Consider the following 16,574-nt stretch of genomic DNA (forward strand, 5'->3'; position numbering starts at 1 on the left):
CTTCCCCCTTCACATTTAATCTCCACCACAACCCTGTGAAGCAGGCTAGACTGAGTGGGACAGAGATTGGCCAAAGTCAACCGGTCAGCTTAATGGCCAATCGGGGATTCGAACCCCGATCTCCCAGGTCCTAGTCTGACACTCTAACCAAGACACCACTCTGGCTCTAAACATCTAAAGCAGAGGTCAGCAACCTTTTTCAGCCGTGGGCCGGTCCACCGTCCCTCAGACCTTGTGGGGGGCCGGAGTATATTTTGAAGGGGAAAAATGAACTAATTCCTATGCCCCACAAATAACCCAGAGATGCATTTTAAATGAAAGGGCACATTCTACTCATGTAAAAACACGCTGATTCCCGGACCGTCCGTGGGCCGGATTTAGAAGGCGATCTGGCCGGATCCGGCCCACGGGCCTTAGGTTGCCTACCCCTGATTTAAAGGGCTGCCCCATGGAAGGTGGTTAGCAAGCTTGTTTTCTCCTGCTCAGGAGGTTAGGACCCAACTCAATGGATTCAAGTTCCAAGAAAGGAGGTTCTGACTAAACGTCAGAAGAGCATTTTGAGAGTAAGGGCTGTTTGAGAGTGAAACGGACTCCCTCGGAATCGCAGAGTTGGAAGGGACCCCATGGGTCATCTGGTCAAAACCCCTGCAATGCAGGAATATCCATGTCAAATGGCCCTGGCAGAAGCTGGCGGACTCTCCTTCGATGGGAGGTTTTCAAGCAGAAGTTGCAAGGCCATGGACGATCCTTGGTGTCGATTTCCAACCCTAAACTACTAACATTCCAACGGCCACCACTTATTTCTTTAAAATCATGTTGCGGCCCTAGAAGTCCTCACCCCACCCCCGCTGTCAGGCCACAGAGAGCCAGGAAAGGACTGACCTCTTCCTCTGGCCCAGGTGAAGGAATGACGGGGGGAGACCCCCTTCGCGTCCATCGCTGGCGGCTCCAGGTGACGAGGCCTCAGGGGCTGATCGCAGGCTTTGCTGCTGCCGCTTTTCAAAGGCAAGATGTACTTGGGGAGGCCCTTGTAGAACCAGGCGCCGGACCGCTTCCAAACCTAGAGAGAAGGAGAGCAAATAATCGGGGTGACCTCTGGACCCTCCCAGGGTGACCCAAGGGGCTGGTTTGTTCTGCTTTTCTCTCCATCCTCCTCCCTTGCAAAGATCCTGTGGACACTTAATGAGGACAGCGGAACAAGCACTGAGCATCTAACCCAGGGGAACCACTGACCGAACAGCACTCAGCCCTGCGAGAATCCCGACAGAAATCAAACCGGGTGCAGAAATTTCCAATTTGTCCCATGCCACCGGGACTAGGGCCTCTGAGATCAGGGTTCGAATCCCCACTCGACTATGAAGCAAACTAGGTGATCTTGGGCAAGCTTCTATCTCTCTCAGACTAGTCTACCTCGCAGGGTTGTTGTCTGTATCTGAATACCAATTTCTGGAAACTTTCTTATTATGATTAGATTTAAAAAGCAGAAAAAGCTTCTAGCGAGTTGCAATATAAGCTTACAGTTACAGTGGTACCTCTGGTTATGTACTTAATTCGTTCCGGAGGTCCGTTCTTAACCTGAAATCGTTCTTAACCTGAAGCACCACTTTAGCTAATGGGACCTCCCGCTGCCGCCGCAACCTGATTTCTGTTCTCATCCTGAAGCAAAGTTCTTAACCCAAGGTACTATTTCTGGGTTAGCGGAGTCTGTAACCTGAAGCGTCTGTAACCACTGTATTTGCATTAATGCATTAACGCGAGAAGTAATGAAATAAATGTAAAGATACGGTAGGTCCTTCATGTGCTTTATATAAGAGAAGAGGAAATCGTAATTAGGATTCATGATTGATCTATTACATATTGATTTTAAACAACCTGCTCTGAAAATCACCATGGCAATCAACAGCAGGCGAGAAATTGCTTTTTAACTAAGAAACCGCCTGCCCTCAATAACAAGAGAGTCTGCCCTTTGCGTCTCTGTATGAATCGTGGCTTTCTGTCAACTGATGAACGCCTGGAACAGTGACTCATGCAGAGACACTTATGAGAGGAGGGTCTTGCACCTGTTTTGGAAAACCTTTTACAACAAAACCATTTGTAGCAATAAGGGCTCAGAGCAAAAGCATCCAATTTCAGTTCAGAAAGCAAGCTATTCAAAGTCCAGCATGAGAATTTCTCTTCCAACCTGTTTTACTTCTCTCTTTCTTTCTCTCTCTCTCTCTTTTCTGAAGCTGACACAACAAGCTTGAGAAAGGGCAGCTTAAACCAAATCAATGGAGGGACAACAAATCAATCCTTTGCACAATGGTGGGGGAAAATGAAGCTGCAAGGGCCAAAATGCCTTTTTTCTGGCAACCCTTGTTTATCTTTGCAAATAGTATTTTTTAAATGATCCTCACCTGCAATCTAACTTTAGGACAGGACATGCAGGAGTGTTAACCCGATGCCCTCCAAGATTGTGGGATAATGTGGTTGTGCTGTAAGGGATAGCCCCCCTCCCCACGGCATTCATGACTGGGACCTCGCAATGAGAAATCCAAGCTCACAAGGCAGTTAAGACACTCCCAAGAGGGCCTTCGAAAAAGACACACAGGCTTGAGTGCCCTCTGGTAAAAACCGCATAGAAGGGGCAAATGGAAGTACAATATTAACAATGGAATAAAAGCATTACAAGCTGCTGAGAGGCTGCTGCCTCCTTATAGAAATTCAGCCTAAGAGGGACTCAAGCCGAGAGAAAAAGATCGTTTGAGTGTGAAAAATCGGAACGAGCAGATTAGGGCGCCCCAGCGGCAGACGCGGCCGGCTACAGCGATAAAGACTTCGCGCTTCCCTCAAGAATGCTCGCCACACGTTCCAATTTAGATTTTAATAGCGAGATTGCGATGAAGGGAGCTTATTAGCGCACATTTAATACATACGGCTTCGCGTAAAGGAGAGGGAGAGGGGAAGGGAGCGCAAGAGAAAATGAAGAAATATCCAGAGACAAAAAAAAAACCAGCAGAGTTTCGTTGGAGCCTTCCGACAAAGCAAACAGCGAACCGAAGAAGACGGGGTTTTTGAGTCAAGGAAGTGTGGGTCTGCTTTTGGGGTGGAGGGAATCAGAAGGTTTAGAAATATTTCAGGCCCTATGGGTTTATGAGGAATGGCAGAGGTAGCTGGGGGTGCTTAGCTTGGAGGAGAGGAGATATGATAGCCCGTCTTCAAATATCTGAAGGGCTGTCACATGGAAGATGTGTTTTTATCATGTATTTTTATGTTGTGAGATCTACGGATGGAGGGCGGGTATCCAAATTTAAATAATAAATAATAACAGGCAAACTTGTTTTCTCTTGCTCCAAACCAATGGATTCAAAAGACAAGAAAGCAGATTCCAAACAAACATTAGGAAGAACTTGCTGGTGGCAGGAGCCGGTCGTCAGTGGAAACAGAACGGACTCCCTCAGCTGGAGGCTTTTTGAAAAAGGTTGAGTGGCCCTCCGTCATGGATGCTGGAGTCGAGATTCCTGCATTGCAGGCGGTTGGACTTGATGACCTTTGGGGGTCCCTTCCAACTCTACAATTCTGTGATTCTATGAACTGTCCCCTGGCCTGACCCCAAGATGCCACCGCACTTTAATTAATTTAGTAGTGCCTATCAGCTAAGTGGGCATGGCCAACACGATGCCTGCAGCTGCCAGTGGGCCTGGTGTGGGAAGAAGCTGTATTGGGATCTCCTGCTCAACCTCTGGGACATCTGAAGTAGATCCATGAGGATTTCTGGCTCTCAAATGTTTTAACGACGACAACACAAAACTAATTCTCTCCTGAACTACACTTGTGAAGTACAGTGGGGGTTGCATCTGAAGTGGTAGACAGACTAGGAGCTCAGTTCAGTTCTCAAAACCAAATCCCCAATGTAAGAATTCTTTCATTCCAAGCATATGTATTTCGCCCTTGGTTCCAACTGGTGGATTCCAGAAAAAGAAAAAGAAAAAATAATAATCCCCGCAAGCCTAAAGTATGCTGAGCCCTGCTCTTGAAAACCTGATTATTAAAAGGGGGGGAAAGAGATTCTGAGCATTCTTGATTCTGCACCCCATGCTGAAATGGCTATGTTTGAGACGCATGGCATTGATATAATAAAAAGATAAGGCTGTCATCACACAGTAGTTTCCTTGGCCACCAACAGGTGGCGCTGCAACCTACAGAGTGTCAACAGTCTTCTGAGAGCTGTTGAGCCACTGCAGCAGCGTTGGAGGGTGAGGAGAAAGAAGGCAGAAGAGGGAGACTGAGGCGGGCAGTCTAGGCAGACCGTGGAGGAGCAACTCTAAGGGCAGGGAGGGTGGTTTGGCAAGTGGGAGGAGGCAGGCGGGGTTGGTGATCGAAGCAAGCATGGGCACGGCTCCAGGTAATTTTATACATTCTCTCTCTCATTACAGCAAATAGCAGCTTGCTAACAGATGTAATATGGGCTACGGCCCATTTAGTAAGCATGTAGAGCACGCACACCGTTATTAATGAGGCTGCACAGAATTGTACCCCCCCCCCCAAAAAAAAAGTCAGGTGGCAGCAGGATAAACGAGGCAAGTGGGGAAATTAAACAAGCACCCCGGTCCTTCTCATTATGCACCAGCAGAACTTTGCAATTACATCCTTTGGTCCAATCTGTCTTGACTCCAACACGCGCCTGCTTTGCAGAGAGGCAGGGATGGGTGGGTGGGAAGAGGCTGCAAAGCAAAGTGCACATACTGCAACTTCTGATGTAGAAGACATCAGAAATTCAGAGTAATCTGGTTCAGTTTCATTCCGAAACGCGACTTTACTTAATCCGTACGCCCTGAAACAAGCATGTGAACTGAAACACAGCCGGCCTATGTAATTTGCACTCCTGTTGATTTTGAAACGCTGCTGTCTGGCCAAGTAAACGTGTGCAAAAATAAAAATAAAAAATGCATTTGCCAGGGTAAAACGTGCATAAAATGGCGCATTATGATTATCATGAGAATTAATTTATAAAAGTATTTATCTACCACTATGCCCTAAAAAGATATCAAAGTGGTTCACAGCAATAAAGCATGAGACCATACAACAAAAACCACAAAAAAGTTAAAAGCAGAGATCAATTAACAATTGTCTATTATTAGAAACACAGAGTTGGTAGGGACAATGAGGGTCATCTAGTCGCACCCCTACAATGCATGAATCTTTTGCGCTTGAACCAACAACCCTGATATTAAGAGCCTGTTGTTGTTGTTGTTGCTGCTGCTGCTGTTGTTACCCACCCTTGCTTTACCAAAAGCGGCTATTGGGCAAAACTGAATGACAAACATGCCTATTAGGAGAAATTCACACTAAATTGCTGAATTTTTACGAGCACTTCCTTTTTTACTGGAAACTGGTACAGAAATGTGGAGAGCTGAAGATTGGAAATATGACGGAAACTGAAATGGACACACCTGCCCTGCCCTAGTCTGCTGCGAGCAGGAGGTGATCAGGCTTCACATAAATCATTCCTGGCTCTGCACAAGCCTCAAACCGGACAGATCTTTCATGTTAAAAGGCTGCTGTTTAAACAGCATCCCAGGGGCTGAGCAAGGCAGTGCCGGCCCTGTCAGAAGGTAAAGGAAGCTACTGCTTTTCCTGGATAAGGGCGGAAGGAGGCCTCTATATTCTCCCCATCCTCACAACATCCCAGAGAGGTTGGTTGGGCAGAGATCAGCCAGTGAGACATTTCCCACTTAAGTCATTTTGACACTTTGGCACCCTATTTGCAAAATTTAACAATCCCAAAATACAGACGTGCTTTCACTTTCGCAGGATTGAATATATACTGCAAAGCAGGACATACGAACCCTGCCACCATGGACTCACCTCTCTCTGCTCACTGCAAATCTTGCAGAACCAGATGGGCCGCTTCTGGGCGCTCAGGGTTTCAATCCCACATTTGGTGCAGACTTTCTGGGGGGGGAAAGATGACATGGGGAGAGGGGTGGGAACCATTAGAACGGCTGAAGGAGACCACCACCAATGCCAATGCCAGCCTCCCCTTGAAGGAAAGAATCAAACAAACATCAGGGTCTACGAGACCCGCCATTTAAATTCCCCATGGTGCCACTGCTCCATTGGGCAATGCTGAGAGAGCGCCGTGGGGGCCAGTCACAAAATGGCTGCCGTGGGGAGAGGGGCCCAATACAAAATGGCTGCCACGTTGGGCATGTTGTAATGGTTGCGGTATCTTAAAGAGCAGGAAAGGAGACAAGATCACAAAGTTTGGGGGGGGCTCCCTATCAGGTACCAAAAGGCGGCCATAGCGAGCCTTTTGTTGGCAACTCTTGCCTTGGAGCATTGTGGGAAATCAAAATGGCGGCTCCTAACCGTCCGCCGCAGATGCAAAGCTGCGCTGCTGCAATTTCCAAGCCACCCAGAGGGGGCGTCCCACAGCTCTGGAGCTGGAGGCAGCATCCCAGGCTGTAGGAGCTCAGATTGGGGAGGGTGTCTGAGCGGTTGACCAACTCTCCCCAGCCACGAATGGTGGGAGGAACAAGCCCACGGGGCTTGAGATGGGTGAATGAAGAAACGTTTCAAAAACAGAGAGAGAGAGAGATGTAGCAGGCAGGTCCGGCCGGGGGATAAACAGCTAGTGCTCGATATAAAATCAATTCTCCTAATGAGGGAATGGTAATAGTCCCTTCATGGTGCTGGGGGTGGCTGGAGGGGGGAGAGAATTAAGGCGCCCAATTGAACTGCAAGAGCCGCAGGTGGTGCTAGCGGCCATTGATCACCACCGAGAAGGCTGGATAACCCATTAAAAACACCTTCAAGTTTGCCCCGGAGAAGCCGCATAGGATTGTAAAACCCCTGCAATGCAGGAATCGCAGATCGAGAATCCCTGGCAGGTGGCCGCCCAACCTCTCTTGAAAAACCTCCAATGTTTGCCGCCTTCCAAGGGAACCCGTTGCACTGTTCTTCCTAAAGTTTAGTGGGAATCTCCTTCCTTGTCATTTAAATCCATTCTCATTCAGGGGTCAGCAAACTTTTTCAACAGGGGACTGGGTCCACTGTCACATCAGACCTTGTGGGGAGGGACGGACTGTATTTTTTGGGGGGAGGAAATGAACAAATTCCTATGCCCCACAAATAACCCAGAGACGCATGTAAAAACACGCTCATTCCCAGACCGTCCATGGTACACTTGGGAAGCCCCTCCCCTTCTTCTCAGGCCACGCCCCCTGCTGGTCCCGATCCCCACCCTCCTCAAGTGTTTTCACCTGGCTGGACATGCCTCCTTTAACTCCGAAAATGCCTGTTCCTTGCCTGGAAGAGAGTGGACACGTGGGGCATATCCAAAGCTCCAAAGCCTACTCAGAGTAGGCTCACTGAAATTATGGACATGACCAACTTCAGCCCATTCATTTCAATGGGTCTACTCTGAGTAGGAATCTCATCAGCTACACCACTGTGTGTTTTGACGTTTACGTTTATTACTCCGGTCACTTTTGCCTCTGGCGTGCGGGCCCCCAGGAGGTTACGAGGAAGGGAACATGGCCCTCAAACTGAAAAAAGGCCCCCACTCCTACCCTGTGCTAGACCCAAATATGAGAAGTCCAGGATAGCTCTCTTATTTAAGGGGAGGAATAAATCACTGCTGTTTCTCTCCCTGCGGGGAATCAAGGTCTACAGCTTAGGCCTGTAACAGTCAAGTGCTTCCCCCTGGTGGGCACCTGTGGAGTTCTAGAAGCCTTCAACATAAGAAATTCCCTCCTGCTTTTCAGCCATATCTCCCAGGAAACTAAAAAACGTTTTCCTTTGCTTTGACTCGCAGGCGGAGGAGGAGAAAAGGGGGAGAGAGTTTTGCAAGGTGGGGGTTATTTGCAGGTACTTTGAAGGATACTAAAAAGAAAGAAGAGTCCCCTCAAATCCTCACAAAATTCTTAATTTTGATGTGTGGAGAAACAACCCCTGTGGCACACTCCCCGTCTTTCAGCCGGAAGAAGGAACATCCACCGAGCTGCAGCCCTTCTTTGTGAACCAAATCAAGTTTCCAGACCTCATGGTTCTAAGTTCAGGGCTGGTTTAAATAGGAACGCAGGAAGATTCCTTATGCCGATTCAGACCATCCAGTTCTTCAGTATTACCTGCACTGACTGGAAGCTGCTCTCTGGAGTTTCTGGCCAGGGACAATTCCCAGACCTACCTGCCGGATCCTGAACATATGACCTTATTGCATGGAACCAAAGATCAGCCAACCTGGTGGATGTTGGGTCAGACGAAACTAATGCGCCTGTCCTCTTGGAACTTACATTTGAGATATCTCCGTTGTCTTCTTCTTACTAGTTTTAGGAATGTAGGGAGCTGGGCTTTAGACCAAGTCAAAACACTGGTCCATCTAGCTCATTACTGTCAACACTGACTGGCAGCAGCACCTGGCCACGGTTTCAGGCAGGGAGCTTTTTCCCCAGCTCCACATGGAGATGCCATTGGGGGTTGGACCTGGAACCTTCTGCCTGAAAGGGAGATGCTGTACCAGTGAGAAACCAGCAAAGGAAGAGCAGACTGGCCCAAACTGGGCACCGTTGCTGAAAGCTGAAGCTCTGCACGCCTGGGGAAGAAAACATCATTTCCCTCCTCCGCTCCGTTTCTTGTGGATCTTGCCTTCTTAGTTGATAAAACCTGTGACGAGACCCTTCTCTCTCTCTCTCTTAAATCACTGAGAGACAATATTTGTCTGAAAAGCGGGGTGGAAATAAAGCAAAGAAAACAATAGCTTTACCAGTTAGTTTCCTACTAACCACGGTTGGTCGGTGTTTCCACCAACCATGGTTTGAAGGTAACAATCTTCCGTCAGCAGTTCTTGCAAGTCACCCACATTTAAAGCAGGGTTTCCCAAACTTGGGTCTCTAGCTGTTTTTGGACTACAACTCCCATCCTCCCTAGCTAGCAAGAGCAGTGGTCAGGGATGATGGGAATTGTAGTCCAAAAACAGCTGGAGACCCAAGTTTGGGAAACCCTGATTTAAAGCATGCAGCTTCCCCCCACCCCACCGAATCTTGGGAAGTGTAGTTTGTTAAGTGTGCTGGGTACTGCAGCTCTGAAAGGTAGACTACAGTTCCCATGATGATTTGGAGGGGGGGAATGTGCTTTAAAAAGGTTTGGTGTAGGTGCTACTTGAGGCAATACTGCTTCCTTCCTCATTCCTTCCCACCCCTGTCCTCTCCCGCTAAATTGACTATTAGGGGTGGCGGGGGAGAGAAAAAGAATTAAAAATAAAATTAAAAGACAGTAGTGGCTTAGCTTGGCAACCCAGCCAGCTATATTTGCCCCCCCCCCCCGCCTTAGAACATCGCAAATTGAAAAGAAGAAGCGAGATATTTTAAAAAATGAAAAAAATAAAAAATAAAAAATCCGCTCCCTGCGGAAACTATTTTGCAGACAGTGAGCTGTCATTTCAACATCACCTCCCTTGGTAATTTAAAAGCACTTAAATGCTTTCTCCGTGCCTTCGGGCGTGAAGGAAGTCTTGCTCTTCGCAAACTAAATGGGGTTTCAGATGGGAAGGCAGCGGAGCGGGATGGGAAAGAAAAATTGTGGACTTTAGATTGGTGGGGGGGGGAGAGAGGAAGCCCCCGAACCTATAACCTTGCCAAGCCCAGCCCGGGGGGGGGCTATACTTAGCGGGTGGCCGCAATCCGTTTTCACGCAAGGCTGGGTGTTGCTTTTTTCCTCACACGGAAAATGCACGAAGGGCGAACTCCGTTGAATTTTGACGCAAAGGAAAGAGAGGCCTATTGGGCGCACGTTTACACACTCTGCCAGAGTTCCTGACTTGACCTTCCTTTGTTTTACAAGGTTTTTAAAAGGTTGCTTCCCGAGATAAATATCTTCACTGGCTGCCCATCAACTGCCAAGCCACGCTGAGAGCACTGGAAGAGTCTGCAGGATTAGGCCAGTGGCCCATCTAGGCCAGCATCCTTTCAGGTTGACCAGCAATCAGGATTCGAACACAGGAGCTCTCTCCTCTTCTGTGGTTTCCAGCAACTGGTATTCAGAAGTATTGCTGCCTCCGATTGAGGAGCCAGAGGATAGCCATCATGGCTAGTAGCCACCTGTAGCATTTTCCTCCTCCAAACCTCATAGAATCACAGAATTGTAGAATTGGAAGGAACCCCGAGGGTCATCTAGTCCAACCCCCTGCAATGCAGGAATCTCAGCTAAAGCATCCCTGGCAGAAGGCCATCCAACACCTGCCTGAAAACCTCCAAGGAAGCAGAGTCCACCACCTCCCGGGGGAATCCGTTCCACCCCGTTTAAAGCCATCTAAGCTGGTGGCCATCACAGCTTCCAGTGGCAGTGAGTTCCGTAGTTTAACTACACGCTCAATGCCCTTGTATTAATTGACAAAGCCCTGAACAACTTAGACTCAGAGCACCTTAAGGACCACCTGACGCCTTGTATAGTGACTCAATATGCAAGATCCTTTGCAGAAGCGATGCTGGTCACACACACCCCACCCCACCCCGTGTCAGCGAGGTTCCTCGGACAGCGACAAAAAACTGAACCTTAACAGAGCAGTCCTGTGGAACACTCTGCCACCAGAGATTCAGCAGGGGCCTTCTGCTTTGACCTTTCAACGCCTGCTGAAAAACTTTTCTATGCCACCAGGCTTATGCAGGCTGGAGAACTGGGCCGCAAAACTCGGTCCCATTCATACAGAAGGTCTTATTCTGTGTGCAGTCTGCAGCCCAGGCTGCAGAGGCTCCTGGATACACTACATTTCAGTTCTTTTTTGCTTTCCACTGATGTATCTAATTCCAGATATTATTATTAATAATAATAATAATAATATTAAAACTGACTTTATTCTGCACTTTCTAAAATGCAGTTTTTCACCTTCTTTGGATTCATTGATATGTTTTGCAAAACATTCTCTCTCTCTCTCTCTTCCCCCAGCTTTCAAGCTGCCCCATAAATGGTAATAAATGGGTGTCTGTTGGATGTTGCTCTGAACGCAGCTCACTATGGAAAGGCAGAAAACAAACAAACTCATGATCGATCGATCGATCAACCCCAAAGCACAGCAGAGAGCATCAAGGAAAAAGGCTTAAGAAGAACAGAGGAGGGTGTGTTTCACCAGGAAAAGAGAAAACCGAGAAGAGATCTGGTAGACATCTTCATATATTTGAAGGGCTCCCCATGGAAGATGGAGCAAGCTTCTTTTCTGCTGCTCCGGAGGGAAAGGACCCGAACCGATGGCCTCAAGTGACAAGAAAGGAGATTCCTACTATAAATCAGGAACGGAGGCTGAGACCCTACCTGCCCGCGGACTGTCTCACCAGAGTAGTGCATGTTCTGGTTATCTCCCGCTTAGACTACTGCAATGTGCTCTACATGGGGCTACCTTTGAAGGTGACCCAGAAACTACAACTAATCCAGATCGTGGCAGCTAGACCGGTGACTGGGAGCAGCCGCTGAGACCATATAACACCGGTCCTGACAGACCTACATTGGTTCCCAGTACGTTTCCAAGCACAATTCAAAGTATTGGCGCTGACCTTTCAAGCCCTAAACGGCCTCGGCCCAGTATACCTGAAGGAGCGTCTCCACCCCCATCGTTCAGCCTGGACACTGAGGTCCAGCTCCAAGGAGGGCCTTCTGGTGGTTCCCTCCCTGCGAGAACTGAGCTTACAGGGAACCAGGCACAGGGCCTTCTCAGTAGTGGCACCTGCCCTGTGGAACACCCTCCCACCAGATGTGAAGGAAATAAACAACTATCTGACTTTTAGAAGGCGTCTGAAGGCAGCCCTGTTTAGGGAAGTTTTTTAAAGTTTGATGTTTTATTGTATTTTTAATATTTCGTTGGAAACCGCCCAGAGTGGCTGGGGAAACCCTGCCGGATGGGTGGGGTATTAAATAATAAAGTATTATTTTTATTAGGAAGGACTTCCTGACGGGAAGAGCTGTTTGACAGGTGGCAGGTGTCCCTGGAGGTTTTTTAACAGAGGTTTGGTGGCCGCTATGTTAGGGATTGTTCGGCTGAGACTGCAGGTGACGCTTGGGACGCCTTCTGCAGGTGCCAGCAATCTCACCTTTTTGCAGTCTTGGCAAAAGACCGCCGTGCTCCCCAGCAGCCCCAGAGCCTCCCCGCAGAGCAGGCACTGAGATAATCCGTTGCCCATCACATTCTTCCGCATGTTCTCCAGCCGCTCCACCAGGCGCCTGCAAAGCAAGAGCCTCCGTCAGGCTGCTGTCACAAGGCAGGGAGTTCCAGAGGATTCGTGACCCCACACATAGGAAGCTACCTTAGAGCTCCTCCCACCCCCCACCCCGCAAATGAAGCAAGATTCCAGTCCTCATGGTTGTGAATTAAAGGCAGGTTCAATTGGAAACTCATTATGCCGCCTTCTGCTGAGCCAGACCATTGGTTCATCCAACTCAGTAGTGTCTGCACTGGTTGGCAGCCGCTCTCCAGGGTTTCAGGCAGGCAGTTTCTCCAGCCCTACCTGGAGACAGAATCCTAGAATTTTAAGAGTTGGAAGGGATCCTGAGGAGCATCTAGTCCAACCCCCTGCAATGCAGGAATTTGCCGCTGTCCGATACGGATATCGAACCTGCAACCTTGGCGTTATCAGCACCATGCCAGGATTGAACCTGGGATGTTCTGCATGTTCTGCTATGATGGGCGAATCCGTCATTTTGGATTAACACTTTGTCATTTCCCCCACTCTATCCTCCTCGTTTCCAAGACAGTTTGTGAACCACCCCCCCACCCCAAGTCCTTGCAGAAGTTTCAACCAGCCTTTTATAGTGGGTATTTCTCCCAATATACAAAACTGAGCAAAACAATTTCCCCTAGCATAGCACATTTTTGCATGCTATTTTCATTTTCATGCACACTTTTGTCCTAATTTGCATGTTTATTGTCCTCACGTTTGGGTTGGAGAGCTGCACTGCAAAATCCAGACAACAGCGGATTTCAAAAGGCTCACTGTGCTTCAGTTCATGTATTGTTTCAGAAAGTGCGAGTCAAGCACGTCCGCTGTAAAATGCAAACGGAACTGAATTCCTCCCTCTCTCCGCTACCTTCACCCATAGCAAAATCCCCACCGCGCTGTTCTGTGGCCATGGTGGAATCAAGCTCAATACTGGCCATGCTCCAGTGGCAGTGAGTTCCACAGCTGTAAGAACATTCCTTCTGCGTCATCCTTGACAGCCTCACCATGTGGATCTTAACGTATTATTTTATTTATTGCATAAAAATTATATATCATCTGTTTTTGTTTTTTTAAAAAACCAAAGCGATGATTGATTAAAACATTCAGATAATTAAAACCAGCAATAAACTTAAAATGCATCAGCATTCTAGATACCCAAGTGGGCTTGTACAGACAAAAATGTATTTAGCAGGCACCGAATTCTGCCATTTCCTTCAGGTCACACTCTGGCACTGGGGCAGGCGAGTCTCAGGCCCCAGTGGGACTGGATATGGCCCTCTATACTTTTCTACCTGGCCCTCAGATCTCTCCCAAGCCATGCCCTTTCTTCCCAGCCCATGCCTCTCACCAATCCTGCATTGCGGCCCCCTTAAAGTGTTTTTAACTGATAATGCCCATACTTGCCTAGATGGAAGAGAGAGGAAGGCATGGCTTGGTGAGGGTAATGGCCTGGGATTTACCCAGGGGCCAGGTAAAGAGTCCCAGAGGGCCACCCACATGGCCCCTGGGCTCAAGCTTTCCCTGTCTCTGCTAGAAGCCATTGCAACAGTCGCACAACCCTAGAAGGGATTTTTAAATCACCGATATTTTTACAGCTCACTTTGCCCAGGGTGGGGGGAAACCCAAACTCTGCTTATTTCCCCCCAGATTCCTCTGCTTGTTTTTTTCTTTCTTCCCCTCGCCACATGCCTTTTTAAAAGAAAGGTTTCCAAATCCACTGGGCTCAGAGATTTATGACTCAGGAAAATAGGAATCTGCTGGGCCCGGAAATGCACGGTTGAGAAGATCAGAAAATATCTCCAATTGGAAGGCATAAACAACCGAATGAATGGGTTTTCGGAGGAGGAGGAGGAGGAGGAAGGGGAGCTTTGTCGTCAATGAGGTAATAACTCCAGCTAAGAAACTGTTCAGCTGGAATTTGCCAAGGAGGAGGGCCTAAGCCAGTTCATCACCTCAGGCAAACAAAAAAAAACCACTTCCCAGGGAATTGCGGGGTAATGAAGGGAAAGATGTCGAGAAACAACAGTGGCATGTTGGCTGTGCCGTGCTGACTGGAGCGCTGAGCCCAGCGTGCTGTAAAGATCTTTCGACAACAGGCCTCACAGCGCCCAGCTATTAAGGCCTCATTTGGTTCGGGAAATGCCAGCCAGGCAGCTGCGGTTCTTAAAACGGCAACCGCAGGGACCTTTTCCTTTTCAAAAAGCAGGACATTAAGACCGCCACCAGCTAATGGGTCTCTTCAACAAGCTCTGCGAGGTGGAGGAAGAAGCCATTTCTGGGCTGGGCTGCCTATTTTACAGCACGGCTGTGTTCAGGGGCGAGGGGATGCTTTTTCAGCCCCATAGGCGGGGCCATCTTACCCATAGGCACTAGGGGTGTGGGGCACCCAGGCGCCGGGCTCTCGGGCACGAGGCTGAGAGTCCGGGGCAGAGCCCGCCAGTCGGTCGGAGCGCCACAGCAGGCTCTTCTGCTGCAGGCGGCTCTGTGTCGCGAGTTCGGGGGCGACCGAGATTGTGAGGCGGCCGGCTGGCTCCGCGCACCTGAGATTGGGCAACCGGGAGGAGCAGATCTTTGCAACCCAGCGCCACATATGCTTAAGACAGCAACCTTCCACCAGAGGGAGGAGAAGGTGCAAGAAGACTGGAAGAAATTTAAAGATTATTTGAAACAACGTGAAAAGTTGGACATTTGAAGTGAAATCAGTGAATATAATAGGTGATAGCTATGTCATGTTAGGTTAAAATAGTGTATAAGAAGATAAGATTTGTTTTTATATTAGAAGTAAGGAGTTTGAATAAGATGATAGAGATAAGATAAGAGGTTATTTTATGACGAAGAATAATGGTGAATAATTGTTAAAATAGTTACAAAGTTACTAAGGTAAATTAGAACTGAACGCAGAAGAGAGAACGGAGGAAGTCCCTGGAATAAGATTTGAAATAAGATTAAGATAGATAAATAGGTGTTTTATGTATTTTGTAAAAAAAAAAATGTTGTTTGTAGATGTTTGTATTGTTTTTATATGTTTGTCATTTTTCTTGAAAATTAATAAATTCTTATTTTAAAAAAAAAAGACAGCAACCTTCCAGGGGCTGCATGTTGGAAGGGGCCACTGGCAAAAACCGGATGGAGCAATGGAGGCCACTTTTGCCTCTGTCCATCAAGGCAAGTAAAAGGCGTTACCAGAGTTCAGGGACACATCCCAGCCAGGCAGAAACCCTTGAGAGGGGTGTGAATCAGGGCTGGTGGGAGGCGTGGCCTGGAGGAAAGGGGGTGTGGCCAGGGCAGAGCTGCAAGGACCTGGAGAGACCAAGGATTGAGCCCGAGGTCTTCTGAATGCCAACATGCGCAGACAGATTTATCTGTTTATCTGATGAGGCAGCTGCGAAGGGGAAGACACCAAAGGGATTTGCCCCTTTGGGGTTTTAACTTTGGGGTGTGATGAGGGCAAGGGCACCCACCTTGGGGCAATCGTTCGTGGATGGGCTTGCTACGAGGCGAGCGGCTGGAGCAGCCAGTTGGAGGGCAGAATGTGGGACAAGCTGGGTTCTATGTGAGATCCAGAACGCTCCGGAGCCGAGCATGGCTGCAGCTCGGAGATACATTATTAAGTGTGACGGGCGGTTCATCTGGCGATGTCGCTATTTTATATGGCTTTTCCCAATCTACTCTTTTCGCTGCAGTTCTGTATTTCCTTTCTTGCATTTGTCTTCCGCACGGATATTCCGTTCGCCGCTTTGGTGGGCCCTTGGTGCCAAAAGCGGTATATAAATAAACCAACCAATAACCATCTCTCGGAGCGGTTTGGAATCTGATTTGCATTCAGAAGGTCCCAGGTTCGAATCCCGTTATCTCCAGGTAAGGAAAGGAGAGACCCCTGCCTGGAAACCAGGAGAGCCGCTGCCGTTAAAAGAGACTTTAGAAAATTATGAGTGGTGTGAGGAAACGGGAGAAGGCAGCTAAGCCACAGAGGACACGCTCCTATCAACACTTCCAGAGAGAGTTACTGGGGGAGGGCTGCAGGTCAGTGACAGAGCGACGGGTGTGCATGCAGGAGGTCTTAGGTTCAATCCCGGCACCATCAGGCAGGCCTGGGGGAGACTCCAGTCTAAAAGCCTGAAGAGCTTCTGCCAGCCAGTGTAGACAACACTGATCAAGATGGCCCCATGGTCTGACTCAGTATAAGTCAGCTTCCTACGTTGCCATTTACTTTCCTTCAGAACCATGAGGTCTAGCACCTTGCTTTATTTGTAGGGGAAGAACTGGGACTGAGGGGCAGAGCATCTGTGCAAATGCCCTGGGCTCAACGACTGGCAGGGCCGAGAAAGTCTCCCTTGCTGGAAACCCTGAGAAGCTGCTGCCAGTCCGTGTAGACAGCACTGGACTAGA

The 16,574-nt window shown here is 48.5% G+C and overlaps 1 protein-coding gene across 1 annotated transcript in view; it reads right to left on the reverse strand.

Annotated features, from left to right (window-relative positions):
- RPH3AL (rabphilin 3A like (without C2 domains)) overlaps positions 1-16,574 on the reverse strand; it is a 39,106-nt gene that overhangs the window by 9,935 nt on the left and 12,597 nt on the right. Inside the window, exons 4-6 of the mRNA XM_033171614.1 lie at positions 12,060-12,189; positions 5,848-5,934; positions 883-1,060 (exon numbers count right to left, since the gene is read on the reverse strand). Of these exons, the coding sequence (XP_033027505.1) occupies positions 883-1,060; positions 5,848-5,934; positions 12,060-12,189 (395 nt within the window). The remainder of the gene's footprint in view (positions 1-882; positions 1,061-5,847; positions 5,935-12,059; positions 12,190-16,574) is intronic.

The sequence above is a fragment of the Lacerta agilis genome, chromosome 15 (assembly GCF_009819535.1).
Source record: "Lacerta agilis isolate rLacAgi1 chromosome 15, rLacAgi1.pri, whole genome shotgun sequence".
Lineage (NCBI taxonomy): Eukaryota > Metazoa > Chordata > Lepidosauria > Squamata > Lacertidae > Lacerta > Lacerta agilis.